This window comes from Pleurodeles waltl, chromosome 10 (assembly GCF_031143425.1).
Source record: "Pleurodeles waltl isolate 20211129_DDA chromosome 10, aPleWal1.hap1.20221129, whole genome shotgun sequence".
NCBI lineage: Eukaryota > Metazoa > Chordata > Amphibia > Caudata > Salamandridae > Pleurodeles > Pleurodeles waltl.
In genome coordinates, this window is record NC_090449.1 from 932,040,489 (window position 1) to 932,065,150 (window position 24,662).

The 24,662-nt window shown below is 42.3% G+C and overlaps 1 protein-coding gene across 3 annotated transcripts in view; it reads right to left on the reverse strand.

Moving 5' to 3' along the window:
* The window catches only part of GLCCI1 (glucocorticoid induced 1), a 250,093-nt gene that overhangs the window by 59,740 nt on the left and 165,691 nt on the right, over window positions 1–24,662 (reverse strand). For all 3 annotated transcript variants that reach the window (XM_069211722.1, XM_069211721.1, XM_069211720.1), the window contains exons 6-7: window positions 9,069–9,279; window positions 1,842–1,962 (exon numbers count right to left, since the gene is read on the reverse strand). In XM_069211722.1, the coding sequence (XP_069067823.1) occupies window positions 1,842–1,962; window positions 9,069–9,279 (332 nt within the window). The remainder of the gene's footprint in view (window positions 1–1,841; window positions 1,963–9,068; window positions 9,280–24,662) is intronic.

Below are 24,662 nucleotides of genomic sequence, written 5' to 3' on the forward strand. Positions count from 1 at the left end.
GTCTGGAGGTGGGTGATGACTGTCTGGGCTGAGCCTGCACCAGCAACCAGTCATCAAGTTAAGGAAAGACAGGAACCCCTGACCTCCCAAGATGCGCTGCAAACACCACCATCACTTTGTGAACGCCCAAAACCCTGGTGAGGCCAATGGAAAGCATTTCACAGAGTGCAGGCTAAGGGTAGCAGATGAAAATATGCATGCAGCAGCTTTCAGCGATTCATTGTCCAGTGGAGTGATGGGGAAAGCAATTGTGTTTATTTGCTGGTGGATGCCTGAACCACCAGATTTTCTGGCGCTGGATGTAGTATCAAAAAGGATTTGTCACCTGGATCAGGGAGACGGTACCAAGCTATTTGCCCGTTCACAGGAGGGCTGAAACATACCTCTGCCCATGTCCCAAGCAAGGTTGTCATTAAAACGCAGAAAGGCTCTGAGCATGTCTGCCCAGGTCGTAGGACTTTGGTGAGAACATTTGTTTCACCTACATGGTGGGTAAGTTGGGGGTCAAGGACCTCTGCCAAACTACAAATCACCACAGCAAGGGAGGCACTTTCTGAAGTAGCAGGCACAGTGGATGACACCAAACCGAAGTCTGGAGAAGTGTCCAAACCACTGACATCTTGGGGTTCTTTGCACCAGATATTGTCAGCATAGTGAGGTACTAGGTCGTCCACATAACCTGGTCATTGTCTGAATCCACCACAAAATGGTTGTTGAGAATCTGAGCCCTCCCTTGAGGCACAGGTAACCTGCCACAGTCTTTTTTTTTTTTTTTTTTAAACTTGCGAGATGACTTTGAACGCAATGAAGATCTGCTGTGGTAATAGAGAAAAGGGGTTTCCTCTTTATCAGTCACAACATGGAGTCTTTCGATGTTTGGCGACTTTTCGCCTTACAGCCACATATGAGCCTAGGGTTCACCTGGGGGCAATCACTGCAGGTCTTGCAGTCGTGTTCCAAACGCAAGCACTAAAGACATACCTCATGAGGATGTCACTCACATTTGCTTGTGACAGTTTCTACATGGCTTCGACCCTGTAGTGTTAGGGGTGACATTTTCCTTGCATACTGGTATCATTTTAGCGAAACATTTGGAGACAACTGTCACAGAAATGAGGAGTAGTTTCAGATCCCAATATGGTGTTCTGGAAAGGAAGGAAATTACGTCGAGGGTGTGGGCTGTGTTTATATGTGGCCCTGCACATCACTTTAGACGCAGCCTGACATCACACATCCACACAAAACTACTGCTGGCGGGCATGGGTACTGCTGCTAAGTTTTCAGATTCGGTATGATATCTGGGGAATATTCAAAAAGTGTGGAATCTGAGGTTAGAAGTGTCTATCAGAAAATGGTTTCATTTGACTGTGGTTGGTTGGAGGGCACATGTTAAATGTTTGACTGCAAACTACTGGCATGGGAGGTTATTGGTGCACAATTTGTTGTAGTTCATGCTTATGTGGGTTGCAGTAAAGAATGAGTAGTATAACCAGAGCCTCATGTCTCGCGATAAAATAATAAGTTTATTCAACAGAGGCAAATGGCACACCTGCCATTTTTACATACAGAAGGAAATACATGATTACACCTTCTAATACTCTGGTTGGGTTTCCATCTTTGTTGCTGAAACATGTTAGCAAGAAGAAACAAACATGCTATTTGTAGGTTATTTTTTATACAATTGCACGACAAAAAACGACCTAAAACGCTACCGAAACAGAACAGTTATGGCTCAAACTTGCTCAGCTGGAGGAGTTAATCCATCTGCAAATGTTAGTATTCGATTCGTTAAGAGGCTTAGTGCTTTGCAGACACCAGCTGACATAAAAAGCATTACTTACGATATTTCCTCAAAGACCTTCACTCGCTCACATCCCTCTGGGGGTTCTCGTTTGAACATGTAGCTGTTGTTTGGTTTGGGAGATGAGGCATACTTGGGCAATGGTGAGCTACTCCCACTGTCTGAAAATTTAAAGCAGTTATATTACTAGTGATTGAGAGTGTTTTGCACTTATTTTGATTTTCCAAACAACCAGCAATTTGAATATTTTAACTTCAACTGCTGTCTTGTTGCAAGTAACAGCATAGCTAAATGTTGAAGCATCTATATCCAACACCATTATGTAGCTCAGTTTTAGAAACTAAAAGGTAAAAGCAACAGTAATATTAAAAAACACACGTTACTTTGGTCATGGCAGAGATTTAAAAAAGTCAAGTTGTAATCCAAGTATCTAAGTTGGTAAGGTAACCAATGGAAATCAAAAAATTAAGTGGTTTTGAATACTTTATACAGAAATGTTGGTTATAATACTCATTCGGACATAAAATGATTTTGAAAAAAGGCGATTGACTCTTTCTGTAGAAAAGCTCCAACATCTCCAAAGTCAAAACCTTAAAATGATAAAAATGAATACACTTTACATTGAAACTTGGTGTCATGACAACGGTGTTGTTGACTGGTAAATGAAAACAAATATTACTAAAGTACACTGCTATTTCTAGAACGGTGAATACTACAGTGTCCCATAGCTATCACATTTTCTCCAGGGTTTTTAACAGCACAAGTTTAGAGTATGATGAAAATATTCATATTATTAAACCGCTGGATGTTACATACATTGAAACAGAAGATTAGCAAAACATCTGCACAAGTAAGGAAAGGATACATCTAGAACGAGTAAGCCCAATTTTCGAATCAAAATAAATGTTCCAGCTGGGTTATTCTTAATTTTGGAGTAAAGTTCCTACTGTTTCAAGGACTCACAATAGATCACCAGAAAGTCAAACTTTCAGAGGTATACCCGTGCGTAGCATTTACTCTTCCAGATTGTAGACTTGTTACAAAATTCTGCAGTCCTAAATATGACAAAGTGTTTATACATATGTAACCTATTTTTCTTCTGATCTTATACGTAACAATTTTTCCATGTTAAGAAAAGTCTGTCTTCATATGAACATTAAATATGGTGTGGTGAAACACATGGTTTCCAACTGAGGAAACAGACTGCACCTAAAAACGACCACAATCCTCGCCCTGACTCCTACGAATGCCTTAATTTGACCATACTGACAATATCCAAACTAGTAACTTCATCAGAATTTGTGAATCACAATTGAGACTCAACATTTGGAAAATGCTTATTTTAGGCATTTGCAGTTAACAAAATGTATTGTGAATTGGGTCCACCGCACAGAGAGCTGTACAATCCTCTCCCTGATTGTGGGTGACCATGTATTTTCTACCAGTAGATTTAACCTTTGTCAGCCTACGGGAAGTGGCACCATGTTTTTGGTTTGTTCCTCCCCAGTGGAGTGCAAGTTTCTGAGTCACTAGAGGTGTGCCCAAAGTGTACCACTTCTTATAGTGAAGGGTGACTAACTGCAACTCTGATTGTTAGAGGCGGATATGAAACTGTGCAAGGAAAAGAGGTGTTTTACATGTCACCCTGGGAAAGAGCATGACCTCCCTCATAATAAACCCATGCACTCCTGAATAACTAGGCTTTCCCTCAACTGTGAGTTATGGCTACACATGCATATTTAAGATCCCATATTCTGTGCAAATCAACAAAGACGCATACCAGATGTTACCCTTTAGGTTGCTTTCAGTTAATGCCTGCCTGAGGAAACCCACTAGCCTTTATTACGGGGCTGAGGTAACCAAGAACTTTAAACTGACGTGGCAACACTCTAGATCTGCCAAGCTTCTGCTAAAAATGTAAATGACCCGCACATCCGACTTGTGACCATCACATTTACTTACTTTTGATTATTTGCTGCTTCAGCTTTCTTTACGTTCACAATTATAAGGCTGCTTCCCACTCTCGCTGTCTGGCATTCTAATTTTTGGAGATGGTACACTTGACTGGCCTTGATCGCTAACAAGTGCCCCAACTTAATAATAATATCAGTCAACATGAGCATTTTACTTTATATTTGCATTAATTTAGACATGCAAAAACTGCAGCAAGACATCCAAGGAGAAGTCCTGCTCAAATGACCTGCCAAAATGGGCAACCGAAAAACCCTTAAGGAGACTGAGCACAAATACACAAATGAACAAGGAATCCTGACTGAGAAATGTTTATAAGTATTATAAGTAGTCACTCAGAGAATTGGTAAATACAATATCCAATCCCACCATCAGATTGACAATACATTCAGTTAATCATGTTAGTAGTCCATCTAGAAATAAATTATACTAGGCGTCCTTTCACATGAACACATTATACCTATTTATTTGGCAGCAGTCTAGATGAAATTGGGGTCAAAAACAGCACAAGCATGCTGTTGTAAAAGGTCACAAAGAGATCATCAAATCCAAATACTGAACTTTAACAGCTTGTGTGACTACTCCGAAAAATTACAACTATTCATGTAACCCTCTCAAAGTCCATTCCTACGGAAGGGTTTATAAGTCCATTAAAAAAAGGAGTGCAGGAGTCAATACGTCAACGCTTCCATCTCCAGGTGTGTAATGAGTACTTGAGACCATCCTCAGGATAAATTGTCAGATATGATTACATATATTAAAGACTCCTTAACGAAGACTCTCTCTATCTTAAGTATCAATTGAGATGAGGGTAACTTCACTGCATCAAGCAATCGTCATAAAACTGACGCTGCACAATAGGTAAAGATGTATCATATACCCTGAACCAGGAAAGGTAAGCTGCCTGGCTGCCCAGACAGGAAAGGAGCTGCCCTGCCCAAGACACAAGGCATTTTGAAACACATTCCCTGAGGATGAATGAATGGAGACTGATCACATGGTCAAAAGGACCTGAATTCACTGGTCTGAATCAAACCTGTGAAGTATCACTTTGCAAGATTAGTTTCAGCGAGGGCATGGTGGTGGGCCCCCTCTGCCTTTTTAGCCTGCCTTCAGTACAACATTCCTACAGTTTGCAGTGAGCACAAGACCATGATTTGGAATAAAGAAGCATGACCCTCAGAAAATCGTGAGAAGCGTCTTGTTTATTAAGTTTGTGGAAGTCTGTTGTCACCCAATCCCAAGCCTCAGAGGAACTCTTTCACCCTAGAGTTAAGGCGCTCTTTGATGAAGTTGGTCACCGTGGCTCTAGAAACTTTGAAACCGTAACACTAACACTTACAATGCCAGACACATAGCTAAAAGGAAATGACGGTACACAACATTAACCTAGAGGTCCCATTATCCCCGGTTGCTGTCAAGCTAATGTGTGCTTTGGGACGGGTGCCATGGCCTCCCAAACATTGAAAAATTTTGAGTGTCACCAGCAGTTAGCAAGATACAGGCACCTAACATTTGTTCCTTGTATTGGACATCCACTGCGAGCCATCAATTTTACTGGTACTAGACAGCATTTCTGAAACAAGACCAGTTTGAGACTTTTACTTTTTCTCTAACTGTGTGCTGGAGCTCTTGTTAGAAACACTGGAGGCCAGAGCCCTAGTATAACAGACTCCCCAGATCATGAGAGTTTGTTTGGTATCCCTTTATCAATAAGGAACAATAAGTAATTTGCAGTTTTGGTTCCCAATTCACTTTTGGGTGGTTAGCCATCAGATTCTGGGGATAATCAATGAACACCTGGCCCAATGATTGAAGCAAGCAGTGAAGCTCAAGCTGTAGGACAATGAATATATATTAAAACATTTAGGATAACTTGATGTAAGTGAATGACTGAGTGGCAAGTAATGTGCCTGCGGTAGTCCCCAGTATTAACGGAGGACAAGACAGAACTGCTGAAAATCTGGAATGCGGTCACCTTTGGGCTGTAGGATGACACAATGGGAATGTCCAGAACAGAACGTCACATGCATGCCATCAGATACTTGCACTGTTTGCAAACATGATGCATTGAACTGCTTTCAGGTCAACTGTACTGCATTCATTTGAGGAGTTAAAAAAACAGAGTGAAATACTTATCAGGAACTGCACTCAGTTGGCATGGGTTACTTAGCTAAAAGTAAGGATATGATGAAATTGATAAAGATTAAATGTATGATACACAACGACATGGCCCATAAACCAAAGGAAGGCTAAAATATAGAAAAGGCCAGTTAAACCATGAGGTGCAACTGGACGTTGTGTCCTAGAATGATGGAATGCACAACACTGTTCTGTTTTTTTCTTGTTTGATTTTTTTTTTATATGACCTAATTTATCCTGTCCTTTAGGAACTTAACTGTCTCTCCTTAGAAACCAGAGCGAAGTTTAAACTGGTCTTCAGTATCTTCAGATCCATACACGAGGATCTTCAGTCCTTACTACAGCTAGCTGCTGCCAACAGGCAACTAAGAATTTTTTTTAGCCAGAGACTACAAAAAAACTATAAGTCAAAGCAGCAACTCAAGCCTTCTTTGAAGCAGCGATTTCTATTTGGAATTCACTCTCAGTCGCACTGAGACGAGTTGAGACCAATCATTAAAGTAAAAAACACACTTGTTTAAACTATATCTTAATCTGACCTCAATTAATCTTGCCCAGTGACGTTTCCTACAATGGATAGCCTACTTTACTCATCTCTTCCATCACTGTCTTCTCTCCGACACTCTTATTTCCCAGCCCTACTGAAAGTACGTTGTTTGCATCTTTGCGCTCTTTCCCAGGCTGACTTACCTTTTCTGCTTATAGCTTTCATAGCACTGGACTCTCTTCTCTGTCTTTTTTAGGTCAAGCACGCAATCGCTCTGGTGTGTTGTAATCTATCTGGGGGCTTTTAACCAGGCCCACCGTACGCCCAGCACTATCATTCGTTTGTGGGCTTGCCTTTCAAAAATCCTTTGTTATCATTGGCAAATGCTTTTCGTTTGTTCCTCCTTGGGGCAGTTTTGTTACCATCTTGGCCTTCGACCGTTACATGGTTAATTGCATGTTTCCCGATACGTTTGACTGCGAGCGGACATCTTTTTCCATTTGTGTCTCTCCATTACGTTCATGCTCATTGTGGCCATGGTGCTTCAAATCGACTCACTTATGTCAACTGTTTTACTTTTCATTTTCAATTTAAGTGTGAAAAGTCCAGTTAGAAATGTACAACATTAACATCTCTAACTCGAGCAAATGCGAGACCCATAGCATTGCAAAGGCTTGTTATTCCTACTTACCTCTTTGCTCCATGTAACAGTTTTGATGACTGCACACTGTCATTAAATCAAAGATTCAACTGAGTTTCTTTTACTTTGTTGAAATGGCTCTCTTTGTTCTTTGAGAGATGTGTGCATCTCAACCTTTGTTCTGTACAGAGCACTGATGCCTCTTGGATGAAAAGCACTTTCTAAAAACGCAAATTATTTTTAATACACTGAAGTGATTTGTCACACTATTGGGAATTGACAATTAGCACAGTAAGCACAGAACCATGTTGTAACAAAACGTCTGGAAACTAAGTGAAACTGGCTGGGCAGGTAGGCAAACAACAATTCTAACACAATAACTAACTAATAACAAAAACGCCAATATAATTGGCTAAAGACAATCAGAGAGTCCCTAAAACACTATCATAGTCTCTGCTAGTATTATTCTAGAAAAAACTCAAAATTGTTCAAATACACTTTTTAAGGTGGTCAAGGAACTTTCAGATAATGTTAGACCAATGTTAGAATCAAAGATAAGTTTAAGAGGATGAATAATGTATGCACAAAGACGAACCAAAAGAGGGAAAAGGCAGTCAAAGCATGAGACAACAAGAGAAAAAAAACAACATTTTGGTAGATTGGAAAGTGAGAAAAGACCAACAGAACAGAAAAGCAGGTATACCGAGTAAAAAAGCACTGCATATGCATCACTTTAGTGAAAAAACTCAACGTCATACATGATTGAGGCGGTGAAAGAGGAAAAGAGTTATTCAGCTGAAAGGAAAAGTAGAAATAATTGGGGAATGTGTAAATCACCCGCACGGAAATTACATGACTGGTTAAGAAACACAGGAGCTGAGAGTAACCAATAGAGGTGTGTAGATTAAAAAAGGAAGATTTGGTCTGGTGCTTAGGGAATTAACTAGTGGAGTTGAAGAAAAGAAGCATTATCAATAGACATAGTCACGAGGCGCAGAGAGAGGAGATAGCCAGTCAGTGACAACACTCGCCTCTCCCCCCCCACTGGTAGCAGGTGCAGAGAATAAAATGGTCGACAGCAACATCGCCAGCGGAGAAGACGTGAAGTATAAAAGAGGGAAAGTAAGGGAATTAGGAACAGAAAGAGAAAATTCAGAAAACAGCAAGGCGAAATGCATGCTGAAGGTGTGACTACGAAGTTAGAATCCAAGTAAGGAGAATTCTGGTTTGATATTACTTTTTCGAAACGTTTAGAGGGAAGGAGAAAAGAGGGCAAAAGGTAACTGGATAATGCACAGTCTGGGAACGCTTTTTTACTATGGGTATAACAGAGGTATGGCTGAATGAATCTGGCAAAATGTCGTAAGTATGAAGGGCAATTAGCTAGGAAAGGCATAGTTAGACAGTAAACTAATGTCAGATAAAACAAGTGAGAAGGGCTCAAATGGGAGTAAAGACGAAGTGGCCTGCATGGCTAGTAGATTAAGACTCAAGCCTCAAAATTAAAGGTAGAGACACAAGCGAGAATAACAAAGACTACGGTGATCAAGGCATACACAGAAAGACAAGAAGGGCCAGGAAGGTAATAAAGTATCAAGAATGGATAGGATATATATAGTTTAGCAAAGTAGAAAAGGTGAAACTCAAACATAATTATTGGACAGAAGGAAGTAATGCTTAGGACTAGAAGCCTGAAAAAGGCCTGGGTGGTACTACCTATTCCAAAGCGATGAGGAGTATGGAAAATTGATGACAGACACGCAGTGTTGGTAGTGATAAAACGAGAAATCCATGTCTCTGTGAAATTAAGTAAAGGTGCATTCATCTGAAGAAGAAAGACTGAAGTATTACAGAGGAAAACAGTTAAGTTGAAAAGGGGACACCTATTGAGTGACAATTACGCACACAAACTAAACATTTCTCAATTTCCCACATCAATAATTCCTTATACAGCATTTTTAGAATTAAACAAATTATCTGCAAAATAGAGAAGAAAAAATTGGCCTTTGTGATTATTATACTCTCACCTTTGTCCCGATCATATAGCAGGTCATCGGTTGAGCATGGGCTTCCATCGTGAGATTCTGCAGGACAAAAGGGGGATACACTTGGTGAATGGCTACTGCAACTACTACTCCGCTCCTGGACAGAGGGAGTCTGAGTGTCAATACTGCGTGTACTGCTACTCCGATAATGAGAAGGTAGAGGTGCTCGACGGCCATCAGGAATGTCTACTGACTGCAAGATAAAATAAGAAAAATGGCCAGGTTAAATCATGGGAACAATCACCAGTTCTTGAACAGTGTCATCGAATGGCATACAAAAAAAACACAACATTGGCTCATTCAAAATATTGAGTAGCTGAAGAAGAGCAGTTGTGTACACACAGAGGGCTCCAGATAGTTAACATTTTTCCAGAGTGACAAAATAATGTTTCCAGTGACCAAGAGGATGTCACCTGATCTGCTCCAGTCCACTTGGTAAGGGGTATACCATCAGTAACAATGCTCAATCACTTTAAGCCCTTTCTCAAGTTTGAGCTTTCCCCTTTCTCCAACCCAAACTCCTCCCAAATCTGCCCAGAGATTCCATCTCTCCCAATATGCATTAACTGTATTAAGATAAATATACCTTCTCCTGCATTCTATGTACTCTGAATATCATGAAATGTTAACACCAACGTCTTTATCTTTTACACTGACGCTTGCATACAGCAAGTTCTCTGTCCAAACTCCAACCCGCCACCAAGATTAGATTTACAGTAGCCAAAAGAAACCTTTTTATGAACTACTGTTTCAGCATTCACTAGGCAGGTTAACTGCAGTAAAAGACAAACTACTTTACTATTTAATGAATGCAATCTGGAAGAATACACTGTCTGATGCTCTTCAGCACTCAAAGGCATTTTATTCCACATTTTTTTACTTGCAACTTTTTCTGTTTACATAAAGGGAAAAAACACCCGCAGCTGTACATTATAAGGATATTGCAAGTCACTGAGGAGTTCCATAACCATATAAAGAAACAAGACTGAAAGCCGAATTCCTTTATGAGGTTATGGAACTTCAGAAATTCAACCAGTATAACAGGAGTTACGAATTTGTAAAAGTTTATAGTGAAAAATAGCTGGAAAAAAACAAAGTACCAACCACGGGTATCTGGTCTCGCTAGACCTGAGCAAAGTCGAAAGTTAAGGCTTACTGCAATGGAGCGCACTTCGGATACATGGAGTGGATTGGGCCTGGTTTTGGCATACCTCTGGAGGTAAATTTAACCGGGGCAAGGCAGCAAGTTGTGTCTGAGAAGGAGAAGTAATTGACAAAGAGCTGCAGGATGACGTTGTTGAGATGCATGTTGGGAGGATCGGCAGGCAGGTAGATAGGTAGGTAGGCGCCTGCCTCCTCCAAGTTCTCATGGCACCTTCTGGCAGAAAAGATTCTAAGCCTCATGTATTGGATTTGGGCTCCCGGATCACTTTAAGCACCACTTCAAAAGGTCCAAAACTGGATGGGCACAACTTGCAGGGTCAGGATTCACTAAGGTTGGGTCCAAGTGCGGGTTCAAGGCGAATGGTGCCTTTTCCGTCCCTGAGGCTCTGATCAGCAGGCCAACCAATTAGCCCTTGGAGTCACTATGGAAGTCCTGGGTTCAAGCAGAAGTGCAGGTCTGAAGCAGCAAGGCAGTTCTGAGGGGACAGAGCAGGCTTGAGGTAGCAAGACAGTCCTCTGAAGTGCGCAGCAGGCCACAGACAGCAGCAGGGCAGTCCTCAGAGTCCTCCACAGGTCTAGCAGTGAACTGAAGAGTGGATCTGAGGGTCCTAATTTTATATCAGGTGCTAGGTTAGAAGTGGAAAACAAGTTCTTGGGTTTTCCTGCCACAGACGTATCAGGAATTTCCTTCCTCCTTGCCTTGGTTCCAGGATGGCTGGAGTCACCAAAGGATAGTGTGAAGTTCTGTGTATGTACTGTGGCAGTCTCTTTGAAGTGCAAGTGGGGCAGTGCACAGCTCCGCCCCCCGATCCTGCCAGGATGAGCACATCCTGCCACCACCCACTCCCCCCATTGTGTGGCTGTCTGGGAGGAATACACAAAGGCCAACTGTCAACTACACCTAGGCATGTGAACAAGGAACAGGCACCAAATGGTTATGACAAGAAAATGGCAACTTTCTAAAAGAAAAAAGTAAACAAAAGGTGATGAATGGAATGCTTGAATTTATCTCAGCCACTGATAATTACTTGGGGCAGCATCCTAGTCCTTCATTATTTTGAACAGTATGCCACCTCAGTCTGGGCCCATCCACATTGACCCTGCTCCAATGGTAACAGTTCAGCCCAAACTGCCTAAACTAGTATAAAAGCAACCTAGGACTGGTTTCGCCCTAGTTTGGTCTCATCAGCCAGGTAAAGCTAGATTCTGAGGACAGTGTGAACTGGACCCATGTCTGGGCATATCCGTCCCACTTAGGGCGACATACTAAAGTATACAATGTGGGTCCCATGCACATTGTGCAGGATTGCATTTCCACCATAACCATGAAATAAATGTGTTGCTGGTTGAGGAAGAGCATGTTGGTTCTTTCCAACTGTCTTTCCATTTATATTATTGATGTAAGTATTCCTGAAGCAGTCTCAATGAAACTTTACATTTGAGACAATAAGATGCAGGAGGCCACTGGCCCAAAGAAGAAGGGCATCTGTTGTGTTGTTGGTCACAGAGTTGTTTGAATTTGATGGCATTACTAAATAATGCCCAACACTGTCGTATAAAGGAGGCACTTCTCCTAGCATTGTCTCGAAGGGGGGCCCTAGATAGATTAGGGCTGGACTGGTGGTGGTGTTGACTTTGGTTGGTTGAAGTGAAGACCTAGATGGTGGAAATGAGAAACGGTCATACTGAAGTGTTGAAGGGCCCTTTCTGCTGACTAACCAGTTAGAAATATACAAATGTCCTTTTTCTGCAAAGAAAGACTGGAGCACCTACATTCATTTGGAGAAAGTTCTTAGTGACTATTTCCGACAGCAGGGAAGAGCACTGTATTGACAGTGTGTGTTCCACCACTGTGAAATGCAGAACCATTCTTTGTTTTCCTGCCACTGGAATATAACAGTTTTCATCTTGGAGACTGACTGCACACATCCAATCTTTTCTGAGATGTGGAAAGCCCAGATGAAGGGCAGCATTCAAACCATTTCTGCCTTAATCTATGTGTTGGCCAATTTGAAATCTAATATTGCTGTCAATTCCTGTTCAGGGCCTTTTATACTAATCAGAAAATGGTGGAAAGGGTCCCATTGCAATTCTCTATAACGTTATGTGCAGTGTTGTGCAGTAGGTACAGCTGGTGTTTTGATGCAACTTTTGGAAGTATCAACATCTGTAGTGTTGTACACTACATAACAGCTTTGAATAATGTTTAGAGCCCACTTGTTGGTGATAGACTATCACTGAGATATTCTGGCACACTTCCTCCCACCAGAGCAGTGCACAGAGGAGAGGCAGTCATTGCTTGGAATGGGTTGATGATTTCCAGACCAGAATGACTGCTGCTGTTGTAGACCTTTTCCTGTGGCTGATCTTACATTGTAGGAAGATCTTTGCTGCTGATGATTTTGGTGCAGTTGCTGGAAAGACGCTAGGGGAATTGCATCTATGTGGCAAAATCTTATTTTAAGATTTTTTCTTTCTTCAAGGCCTGAAACTTTGAAAGCTAATGTCTCATGTCTTAATCTGTTGCATCTCGTCGTCTATGTGGGGCACAGATGAGGCTGAGCCTGCAAAGGGTAGGGCCATGATTCTCAACTGAGCATGAGGTTTGAAAGATGTCAGACGCAGCAGATGGCCTTCCCAGAGAGAGAGACTATGACAAAATTCTGAACTAGCCAAGCCTATAGCATTAACTAAGACAGTACTTAAAGTAAGATCAGCATACCTTCTTGAACCAGCTGCAAAATGTCCTTTCTCTTATACTTCAGCAAATCGTCAGCCAAACCCTGAAGCATTTCCACAGTGCTCTGGCATACCTCCCCAAAAGTACCGTTGCACACCTGCCTTAAAAGAGGTTACAGCAGTGGCATATATCTTTCTGAAAGGCGCACCAATGCACTTGCTGTCTCTCTCTGGTGGAATAGAAATCTACGGGGCAGACGGATGCTTCTTCCTGATTGCGGAAACAGATATTTAGGGTCATGTTCTGGCATTTGTTTCCTCAGGGTCCATGGTGTAGCGATTTTAGTGGCTGAAGGGGACTAGAACCTTTTCTCTACCAGCTCCAGAAAAGCTCAGTAACAAATGAAGCAGAGGCCTTGGACAAGCTTGTTGCTGTAACATTTTCATTATAACAAACAATCCTGCTTCACTTCTAATGAAATATTGCACCTCATTGCTCTTCTGATCAGCATTTTTTGGGACAGAGCAATGCCACCTTTTGGCAAGGACCTGGATGGTGAGCAAGTAGGAGAAAGTGGTGTATATGAACAATCAGTCAGAAAAGTCATCTGTGTATTCATGATGCGTAGGTCAGTTGTCGCGTGACGACAGACATGGATGAATGCCTCAGAATCATCAAGGGCCTTGGTGGCAGAATTAAAGGCTGAAGTGGTGCTTGGGACTTTAATTTTTGATGGCTTGTTGACAACAGACAAAGGCAATAATGCAGCTGACAATGAAAGAAGAAGATATAAAGACTGAAGGGCCACTGCTGTTGAAACCTTTATGTCTGTTTTTGACAGTGAATGGTACAACATAATTCTTGTCAACTGTGAGTGCTTCAACGCAGATAACACTGTTATCTTCAGTGCCAAATGTATGTTCAGTGTCAACCCAGAAGCGAGTTGTCCTTGACAGTAAATAGGTTGGAATCATGCTGTGTCATGTTCCCAGTTTCTTTGATGACTACCTACAGCATTCAGAATGGTGGGAGTGATAATGATTCCATTGATCTTCCTCTGGGGGTGTCCTTTGGAGGATGGGACCTGGTCTCAATGGAACGGTAACATTCCATGGCCACCCTGTGCTGCTGTTTTCTCTCCTCTGCCCTGAGGTCTTGCAGTTTGCCTCCAAAGGGAAAAACGTTTTCTTTCTTGAAGGACATGCTTTGTCAATTTTGTACAGAATCCACACTTCTTCATAGAATGTGATGGAAGTCAACAGACCACACACAGACTATGTGCATCAGAGGCTGCTTTTTTCTGCAACAGGAGGGGAACTCCACAAGTAGACACAAAATTCCCCATTAAAGAATGAAAAAATGAGGTGGAAATTATTCAAAAATGTATAAAACGTCAAATGAAGTATATAAAAAAAAAAAAAAAAAAAAAAAAAAAAAAAAGGACCCCCCAAGGTCAAATCCTCGCAAAAAAGACAGGAAACAATACATGAACCCCATGGTGCCTTAAAGTAGCAATGCACCTCCTGGTGCCATAAAAGCATAATGTGTGTTTTCAGCTTTTCTTTACACTGCCCATTAGGCTACCATTTTTCCTCTTTTCAACTTTGTACTGTTTTTTGTAAACAGATTTTATTGATTATTGAGATGAGTATAGCAAGGTTAGGGAAATATATGTCACAGCAAATCAGGGTTAACATCTCACATTGTCAGGAAGTCCCTTCTCATTGCACCCACACACCACTCCGAGTAGGAGCACCATGGTATTGAATGAATAGTAGTAGATGATAACTGGAGAACCTGTTGGGTTAAGAATCTGCACAAGTCACCACAAGTGGCTGTAGGGGGTAAATAGAGCCGGGACATCAGAATGGGGAAGGAGGCAGCTACTGGCTAAACTTTAGGTATTGTTCTAAGGTATGGCTGAAGGGGGCAAGCCTCAGGCAAGAACTCTTGTGAAGGCAGGTCTAGGTTCTTTAAATCGTCTACTAATGCCATCCATGCATGGGCATTCTCCAACTTTTCAATTCCACGTCACACCTCCCGCAACAGTAGTGTCCTTTCACAGCCCGCCCATTTCTCCAGTTGCTTGCGCCACATTAGAATGCTTGGTCCCCTCGGATCTTTCCAGTGGCAGGTGAGTTCACGTTTGGTCAGTATCAATGCTAAATCCTGGAATTGGCTGCTCACTCTGGTTTTGGAGGTGTGAGGGAACCAGTGAAGTAGGCAATGGCCCGGGGTAGTGGGCGCATCTCTATCAATTCAGCTAGTGTTAGTGTGACCCCACCCCCAGTATGTGTTTAAGTGAGGGCAAGCCCACGTCATATGTAAAAAGTCAGCGCCCACTTCAACGCATATAAGGAAGGAAGCATCAGCCACCCCAAAATACCTGTTAATTCTATCAGGGGTAAGGTAGGCCCTGTGTAGCATGTAAAAGCCAATCAATGTGAATTGTGTGTATTCCTGGAGTTCTTAGGGATTCGTTCTAAAATAGTCCCCCAAAAAAAAATATATATACAGGTTCACTTAGAAGAAAATCTGTCAGCATCTTTGGTATGAATTTAAATTTTGCTTTACCCTGTCAGTATGGAACCTAAGGGCCAGGTCCTTGATGGTAAATACAATCCAACCTTATCGCCCATTTAGTTGCTACTTTATGACTGAAATAGTATGTACACTATGAAAAAGTTAAAATTGCCTTTTCATTACTAGACTTCATATTGTTTTGAGCTCCCATTCAGTTGCTGGAGCTCGCACCAGTAGATAAGCCCTGAACAGTCCATTTAGGAATTCCTCGATGATAGTCATAGAAACAGAAGGTTTGACAGATGTTCTGTGAAACGTGAAGTGGCCGACAGGTGAACCCCTACAGATCTGTGACTGAGCCCTGACTGGGCCAGCTGTAGATGATACAATAAGATTTGATTAAGCTCAGACTCATGTGATCGATATCACTCGCATCACTGTCTCTCACAAACCAGTCCACCTTGAAGTATATTCTCACTTATTCTTATTTTCTTTACACAGCTGAAGGTTGACAACTCCACTCTCACTTCCCTGTACCTAGACCCATTAATCAGTGCTGCACATGCCCAGTATTATATCATTTTGAGATCCATTTACTTACACTTACTTTTTTATTTCACTGTTGTTTTCAGTAGCAACATCAGACTTGAAACATTCTGGTAATCTTTAACAGCACCTGGGCTCCATTCCGTTTTACTTGGCTTAGTTAACTGCTATTTTTACTACTGACAGCCCACCATGCCGGAAAGCCTGCTTTACTTAACAGCATAGCTCCAGCTCTCTGAGCTACATGAGTCAAAGACGATACACACCTACGGGGGAACTAAGCTCCAACTAAGGTGGTGCATTTAACTTGCGGCACTGGCCTCTCCCAAGCCAGTCCACCTTTTAGCTTATGCCCGCCAATTTTTATTCATTGTACCATTCGAGGTTCCAGCTCTACTCCCTCCTCTGTCTCTGAACATGTTGGCCAGTATTTGATTCCTCTAGCTAAACTTTCCTGATTTTTTTTTTTTTTTTTTTTAAATTTAACATTTGGTTTTCATTCCCAGTAGAAGCTTCAGGAGGGGCAGTCACAATCAGAAGCACATGGACTGCTGTTTGATTTACTTTGCGAGGTGAATTTTCCACTTCACTACAAATCGTCACGCATCACAGAATGGCTACTTTACTTCACTACATAGCTCTGTCCATCCTTCAACACCACACTACATAGGTCGGGACGCTACATGTTTGCACAGGAAGGGAAAATGTAAGCCGTTCTGCAACCACCTGTGACACAGCTGTATCTGAATCTGATTCTTCATCTTCCTGCCTAGTCTATTCTGTTGCCACTCTCAAATCTTTCAACAAGAACACCGCTTCCAGTAAGTGCTCCTCCTTTCAAACCTAAACCTAGCTGTTGACACTAATTTTATCTTCTCCCGCCCACCGTCTTAATGACCAAGCAAAGTCTATGCGTAAAGCAAAACTGAGTTGCTTACAACATTATCTTCTCATGAAAACATGGCTTTAGAACTGGTTTCTTCCCGCATTACAGTAGCTGTGCCCTCCAAGTATTTACTTGTTTTTGTTGACCAGCTTCTCAGAACAGAAGGCGATATCGCAAGTATATACGGCTCAGCACCATCTCTTGACATTCTTATGCATATGGATGGTTTTGACAGAGAAGATATCCTTTTATTTATCTCTGGTGCTGAGAAAATGCACAACTTTTTTCGCAGCCAATTCTGGCCGAGCTCTGGCAGATTTTCTTGCCCCCTTCAACTTGCATACTGCCAACTTTACCATAATGGGGTACTTCAGCACCCATCTGAATTCTGTCCCACTTCAAATCGCGTAACTTTTTTTAATGGTTTATCTGCCCTCAGCCTGCAACAATTAGTTAACAACAACCCTTATTTTTGAGGTCACAGCCTTGATCTCAATTTCACCAACATCACAGCGCTCTACATCACTTCCCTTCAATTACTGTGGGCTAATCATTTTCCAATCTTTTTTTCAATGCAGCACTCCTTCCAATGCCGCCATTCCTGACAATACTTTTAAGTGCTATTCTTAACCATTCAACGCACAATCATATGCTGCGTAATTCAGCGCCTCCCCTCACTCCAGCTAGGTTTTCCAATACATGTGCCTATGATGACTTGATAACTGCTGCTCAACATGTGCACCTCTCAAAACTCACCACCTTCAAAATCTCTTCCCCCCCGGCATCCTGGTGCTCAGAATAACTGAACATCCAAATGCCAAAACAAAGTCCAGCATGTTGTTTGATGTAAAATTAGAGGTCCTACTCCAAGATCACCTACATTTCTGCGATACAAAATTACAAATACCTCGTCAAGACAGCCGCATCACCTATGAGTCCAGCATAAATACTTCTAGCAATTCATCAAGAAAAGTTTACCACTGGTGAAAGACTTTGTTCCTCCTCTGCCTATACTATTTCCACTGCAAATACCTTCCAACTCCTTGGTTAGAAGAACTATGCCCTGCATTTGTCAATTTTTTTCGTGGTAAAAATTAACATCCTTCAAGCCCACCCTTTTGACTGTGCATTTACGCAGCTGTGCCAGGATACGCCCCCCCCCCCCCTTCTGCTCTCTCATATCTCTATTGAGATTGTTCAATTTGACATTACTTTTATAAAATCAGATCCTTCTGTTGACCCTTGTCACTGTCTATTGCTATGACTAAAATATGATATTGTAAACCCATTGTTAATGGATGTTTGTGAATTTGCTTGCGCTGTTGTACTAGAGATCTGGAAAAAAATGTTTCTCTTTTAAAGAAAACCACTGCTGATCCCTCAATTATTAAAGAAACCCAATGATGATCCTTCAGTGCTTAGTAATTTCTCACTGATTTCTCTCCTTTCTTTTTCTGCTAAATAGTAACAGTTTGGATACCTCCCAATCTGAATTTTGCCGATTTCATGCAACTGACTTCACCCAGCTATTGTTAAAAATACATCATATTTTATACCAGGGAGGCCACGCCACCCTGATCCTTCTCATTCTAGCCTTGACTTTCAACATGGTCTCCCACAAGATTCTGATAAATAGACGCTCATCGACTGATATCCAGAACAGGCCTTGGAATTTATCCCTTACTTGTGCAGAACCCAAGCTATCCAACTTTACACTTCTATCTTTCTTTTCTTCCGGTTGCATGCAAAGTTCCACAGCGTTCCTCCTTACCCCCCTAATCTCCAATATTTACAGAACTCCACTTGTCTACTTAACCCAGTTTTTCAGACTCAACCTCATGACACACAAATCATTGTGTCTTTCAATGACAACAACCTGATCAAAATATAGGAGAAAAAAAATCAATTAATTCAGAACATCGGTGACTACATAGATGAATACAAATTGAATTTACTCAATGGTAAGTCAGAGTACTGAATATGGGTAACCACACTTCCTTTTATCACCTTCTTGCTGCCCTTAGAACACTAAGAACCTGGACAACCCCCAACTCCTGTACCTTCTAAGAACCCTGGAGTCCTTTTTGATGTGAATCAATTATCCTGATTGCTAATACATCATTTGGCCTCTTCTTGTTATTTTCATCTAAAGATGCTCCAGAAAACTGCCTTGCTCTTCCATGACTCTGCTGGAAAAACTTAAATTTAAGCCTCAATTCCATCTAGATTCTATTATGGCAATACACTATTTTGGACTCAAAGCCTAAATTCTCAAGGGTCTTCAAGTAATTCAAAATACTGCTGCTCCTCATTTTAGGTTTACAACTTCGATCTCATATCGACTCACCGTATGACATTAAAGAGGCTCCCAGTGGCTAAGCTTTCCATGTTCAAATCTTTCTACTTAGCTTGGTGCAGCATCAATCACACTTATTTGAGAAACAAATTTCAGCTGTGCCATCCTAACTACATCTCGCACTCAACCGACACTATTCAGCTAGTCTTCACTTTTGGATGTGTTTGTGAAGTCACTTTCCTTCCTTGCGATCAAACACTAAAGATTCCTGTTCACATATGCACTCTGTCAAACCAAGGGTGCCATCCATGTCCGGCTTTCAAGCAACGGGCAACCAGTCTAGAAAATTGTTCAAATAGATTACTGAAAATAGACACATGAAGTCTCAAGCTTTGCTGACGGTCGAGTAATACAAGAAAGTCAGAGTCTAAAATGTAAGCTATTGTATTATCTTTTGGATTACAGGTGGATTCAAACAATTTCTGGTCCCACCTTATTGCTTTGCTATTGTTTAGTATGTCTGTGTAGCATTACTGGAGCTCAAAGGCTCCTGAGATAGCAAGATAAAAGCATGGCATGACAATTACGGAACTAGAGGGTGAGGATACATTTCAGAGTACTCGTTCACTAACGTACAACAACAAAGTGCCAGCTACGAAGATCAACCATTATATAGACTATAAGGGGGAGTAGGGATCTTCACCAGTCGGTGTGCAGTGAGAGGTGGGAGGGGAGTGGGCATGGGTTGGCTCTAGAAGAGCTTGTCCACAAACACACCGTGTTAGGGAAAGGAAGGAGCAACATTAGGACCTGTTGCTTTGATCTGCTGTACTTGAATTGCCAATGGAGTAGTCTATTTGTACCTAATGTAACATACCATGCTGGTTGTTTCAGCCTGTTGTATATCTGCCTTGTTCATTGCCAGTAGTTGAAAATTGCAAAATAAAGATGAAATAAAGAAAGATATTTAATGGGCTATGGGCAAATTCACACTGTTGCCCTGCCAAGGATAACCTAGGAGCTGTTGCAGATAGAAATAATGTAGTCACATAAAAAATACTAACATTCACTCTACGCAGTGTGGAGGATGTATTACAGAATATAGGAGTTTCTCACATGCATCCATTAGTGGCAACACAGGTTACTTCCAAGCAAGACGTGAATCATGCAGTACCTTTTTTTAATGGGTGGCATGTTCTGTTATCCTTCATCCTTTATGTCTGACAGGACATTACCAAACAAGACATTACCATGAAGCTAAGTACACTGCAAGCTATTTTTGATATTTTGCCATGCTGTACTTTATATGCAGTTTAAGTACTTATTTTTAAATCACATAATGAATGTTATTCAAAAGGGGGGGGGGTTAAGGGTTAGAGCATGGGTAATGGTTCACAAGTAAAGGTTTTAAAAGGGGTTTTAGGGCTAAGGAGTAAGAAGTGGTTTTCAGGGTTCAGGGATGGTTAAGAGTAGTAAAGTGTAGTGTAATAATGGGTAGATATATATATATATACACACACACACCTATACACACTACACAGTGGCAGTCACTGCTGTGCAGCTATACGTAGGTCAGAATTTCCAAAGGAGGACATTTTTGCTAATAACTTTGGCGCAGTTTCATGGATCTTCAGTAAAACTTTAAGAACAAAAACTTCAACCATCTCTGCTCCTTCCTGGGAAATTTTGGGGTGACCCCTCAAGCGTGGGCCTGGGGGGATCAGAGGGAGGGGAGAACGGATGGGGTCCCAAAACACATTTTCCCGATGCAAATTGTAATGAGAATTTTAGATAGAGACTCACAAAAAACGGCTGAAGAAAATTTCACAAAATTAGTCAGAAAGCATGTGAATTAGCATAAATCTGCTCAGGGTTTTTTTTTTCCTTTAGAAATTAAGGTTCAAAAGTCACTGATATCTGGGTTCGGCCGAGCGATTAGACTGATAGGTCACAACATCAACAAAAATGTTACAGCTGCCATTTTCAGGACTTGAACATCAGTCTCCTTGCCTTGAGATTATATAAAAAAAATAAAAGAATAAGGTACAAGAGGGCAGTTTAGGTCCTGGCCCTTGTGGTCCCTGGGGGTCAAAATAGGGGGCAAAAAGTAATTGTGTCGCAGTACTCCCGGAGGACCAACCCCATATATGGCAGCAGATGATTGGGACTTGAGGGTAGGAGGCATACAGGAGGTGAGGAGCAGGGCCAAGAAGTATATTTGGGTATGGTAAGAAGACCTACATTCATATAAAAAAAAATAATAATAACAAAAGAAATTCACTGAAAAAAAACACAAACAAAGATATATATGCATGTCTAGTTATATATTAGAAAGTTAGTTTTTATATTACATGATCTATGTATAATCCCACTTTAACCTTTGTGTGTGTGTGTACGTGTGTGTGTGTGTGTGTGTGTGTATTCTCTCTCTCCCTCTCTCTCCCTCTCCCTCTCCCTCTCTCCGTCAATACCACTGTAAAGCCCTGTGTCAGTGGGGTAAGTGCATGCATAGTATTGACAGATTCACATCCTCAATGTTTATCAACCCAACATCCTTTAGATAATTTTACGCCAATGCATTCTGACAAATACAGTGTCAGGCGCATCAATGCGCCCCCCTCTCATCGCAATCACCATAGGGTCCATTAACTGTCTCCATGGATAAAGTTGTGGTGTTAGGCATGTTCGCACTCAGGTGTGTCAAAACCTGCCCTGGGATAACAGGTTAAACAAGAAAACAGTATATTGTAGGGAAAATCCTAACTACATTTCTGTCACAGTGAATACGTCAATTTATCACTGGTACCATTTACTTAATCTGTTCTCTTGCCCAGGTATTGTGGGGTCACTAGGGCATACTCTTGTATGTTGATTCTGGACTCAGATGACAGCAGCAGTCTTGTACAGAGTTTCAAAAGCTATCATGGACACTGTGAACTCTCACCGGATTTTGCCAAGTCTGTGAGATTTGGAATTGGGTTCGGCGTGACCCTGGTATAAAATGGAAACACTCCCAGGCATAACGCCTTGCTAACGTGGTTATTTTAAAGAGGCAGCAGCAAAGAAAGGAGCACTCCTGTTCCTCTTGAGCAGTGTGGCTTCTTCCTTCAAACAAGGTTGTCAGCAACTAGTGTAAGCCCTTTACTCCCACTACCTTTTCTTGTTATTTCCAATGGGCCACCTAATTAGCAAGTTACTTACTTTCAGTGACGTTCTTTCTGGTAAAGACTATCCAGCTGCAGAGTCTTCACCTTTTGAATATTCCCCAGGCATCAGACTGGAACTGGAAGCATAAGAAGTAGCTTGGTGCCTATTAGGTGGTGCCATTCAGCTTGGCACGGACGCCATTTCGCTCTGGAAATGACAGGAGAAGACTATGTATGCGCCACCCCTGTTTGTTGCTGTCAGTTGCTTTGGAGAATGTCCGCTCCCCCAGAGCCCTAAGAACAAATTGGTGGTGACCAGTGAGCAGATTTCTAGACTTGGGATCTTATTAATTGTTAGAGTCAAATCACAGAATGGCGAGGAGAGGAAGGTCGGTGAATAGTTTGCAGCTAAACAGAGTCTCTTCCAGAAAGAGCTTTACAGAAGGTAAGTAACTTGATCTTCCTCCTCTTAAGAACTCACAGGCGTGGCAACAGCAGAGAGACCATCAGGTCCAATCGCGGTGTGATGAGTCTCTGAGAGAGAGATGCCTTGGAAACTCAACGTGCAAAACCTATGACATTGCATTTTCTCAGAAGTACATCATGGCATGGTACTCTCTATTTGCAGAAGAGACTTTGCTCCACCTCAGATGAAAATGCACTTGTGAGCCGCTAGGCGTCGAGTGCTGGGTTTGGCCGCCTGGCATTAAAACAAACTATCACGTAGTTTACCAAAGGAATATCCCCTGGAGGTCCAGCGACGCAGGGCCTCCAGGCACAGGGTCTGAAACCCTACCTCACACTGTTTCTTGCAGTACCACAGGGCAGTGGAGTTGTTGGTGAGCACTTGTACTAGTTTCCCTTTGATGGATAGAAGAAAGTCTTTCAACACAAAGTGGATTGCCCTCAGCTCCTGAAATTTGCTAAGGAGCTGGAACGCCACTGGAAACCAGAGGCCTCCAATCTACACCTCACCCAGATGGCCACCCCAACCCAGAAGAGATCCATCGGTCACCACTGCCAGCTCTGGGTGGGGAAGGGAGAGAGTTCCTATGCTGACCCAACAGTGGTCCAATCATCTCTTCTGAAATCCGATCGTGGTCAGAGAAGTCCCCTTGGGCCTACTGAGCTGTTCGGTCCCACTGTAGAGTCCACCTATGCTACGTGGCATGCTCAACCAGCAGGATACAGGATGCCATCAGTCCCAGCAGCCTCAGAGATGACCCCATTGAAATCCAGGACCCAGGCTGGAAGCTCGGGATTATAGCCTGAATGTCCTGGACTTTCTTTCCTGGGATAAAGGTAGGAAACTAAACTGTGTCCAGAATGACTCAGATGAAGGTAGGATTATGAGAAGGAGGAAGGTGTGACTTTGGATAGTGAACCCCACAGATGACAGAATGTTCACCATAGTCTGGAGGTGGTTGACGATTGACTGGGGTGAATATGCTTTCAATAGCCAGACGTGAAGGTAGGGGGAAGACTGGCACCCATGACATCCGAAGGTGAGTTGCTATCAAAGCCATCACTTTTGCAAACACCAGAGGGACCTTCGTGAGGCCAAAGCAGAGCACAGCAAACTGAAAATGTTCCTGTCCCACCACAAACCTCATTAAATTGAAGGAGGTTTGCCCTGGTTGGAGGCCTTCAGTAGAAAAATTAGTCTTAACCTACAAGGAGGGAAGCGGGAAGCCTGGCACTTCAGTTGCCCCAAACAGAATCATGGCGTGGCTGGTCCAGGGGTAAGAATAGACCTATTCTAGGACGGTATTGAGACCACTAACCTCCTGCAAGTCATTCTACCAATTGTCATCCTGGTAGGGTTGAGCAAACGCATCGCCTGCGTCACAGTCACTGATGTACTCTGTGCCAAAAAGGGAATGTAGTGTGTCTTCCCTTGTGGAGGAAGTAATTCAGGTGGGAGACGTGTTGCCTTGGGTAGTATTGGGCACAACTTCAATCAAAGTCAACATCAATTCAGCATTGTAAAGAACTTTTGGGACATCTTCTTCCGGAGTCGAAGTCCCAAGGGCTGGCAGAAGCTGCAGAAGCAGGATGGGAGCTGGAGGCATGCAAGACTCAGAGGGTCCAACTCTAGCCAAGGATGAACCCACTGACGGTATTACAGGTGAAAGGCATCTCAGCTCCTAGGGGCTCGAAGGCACACCAGGGGGAGCCAGTAGGGATCTGAAGACCCAGAGCATAGGTGCACAGAACTCTATTTCATCAAAATCTCAGGGTGTACGGAACCACTATGGGAACAGCTCTGAAGTTAGCCTTGCTCTGGAGAGAGATTAAGAGGTGTGGCACCTTCCCTACATCTGTTAAGGCAAAT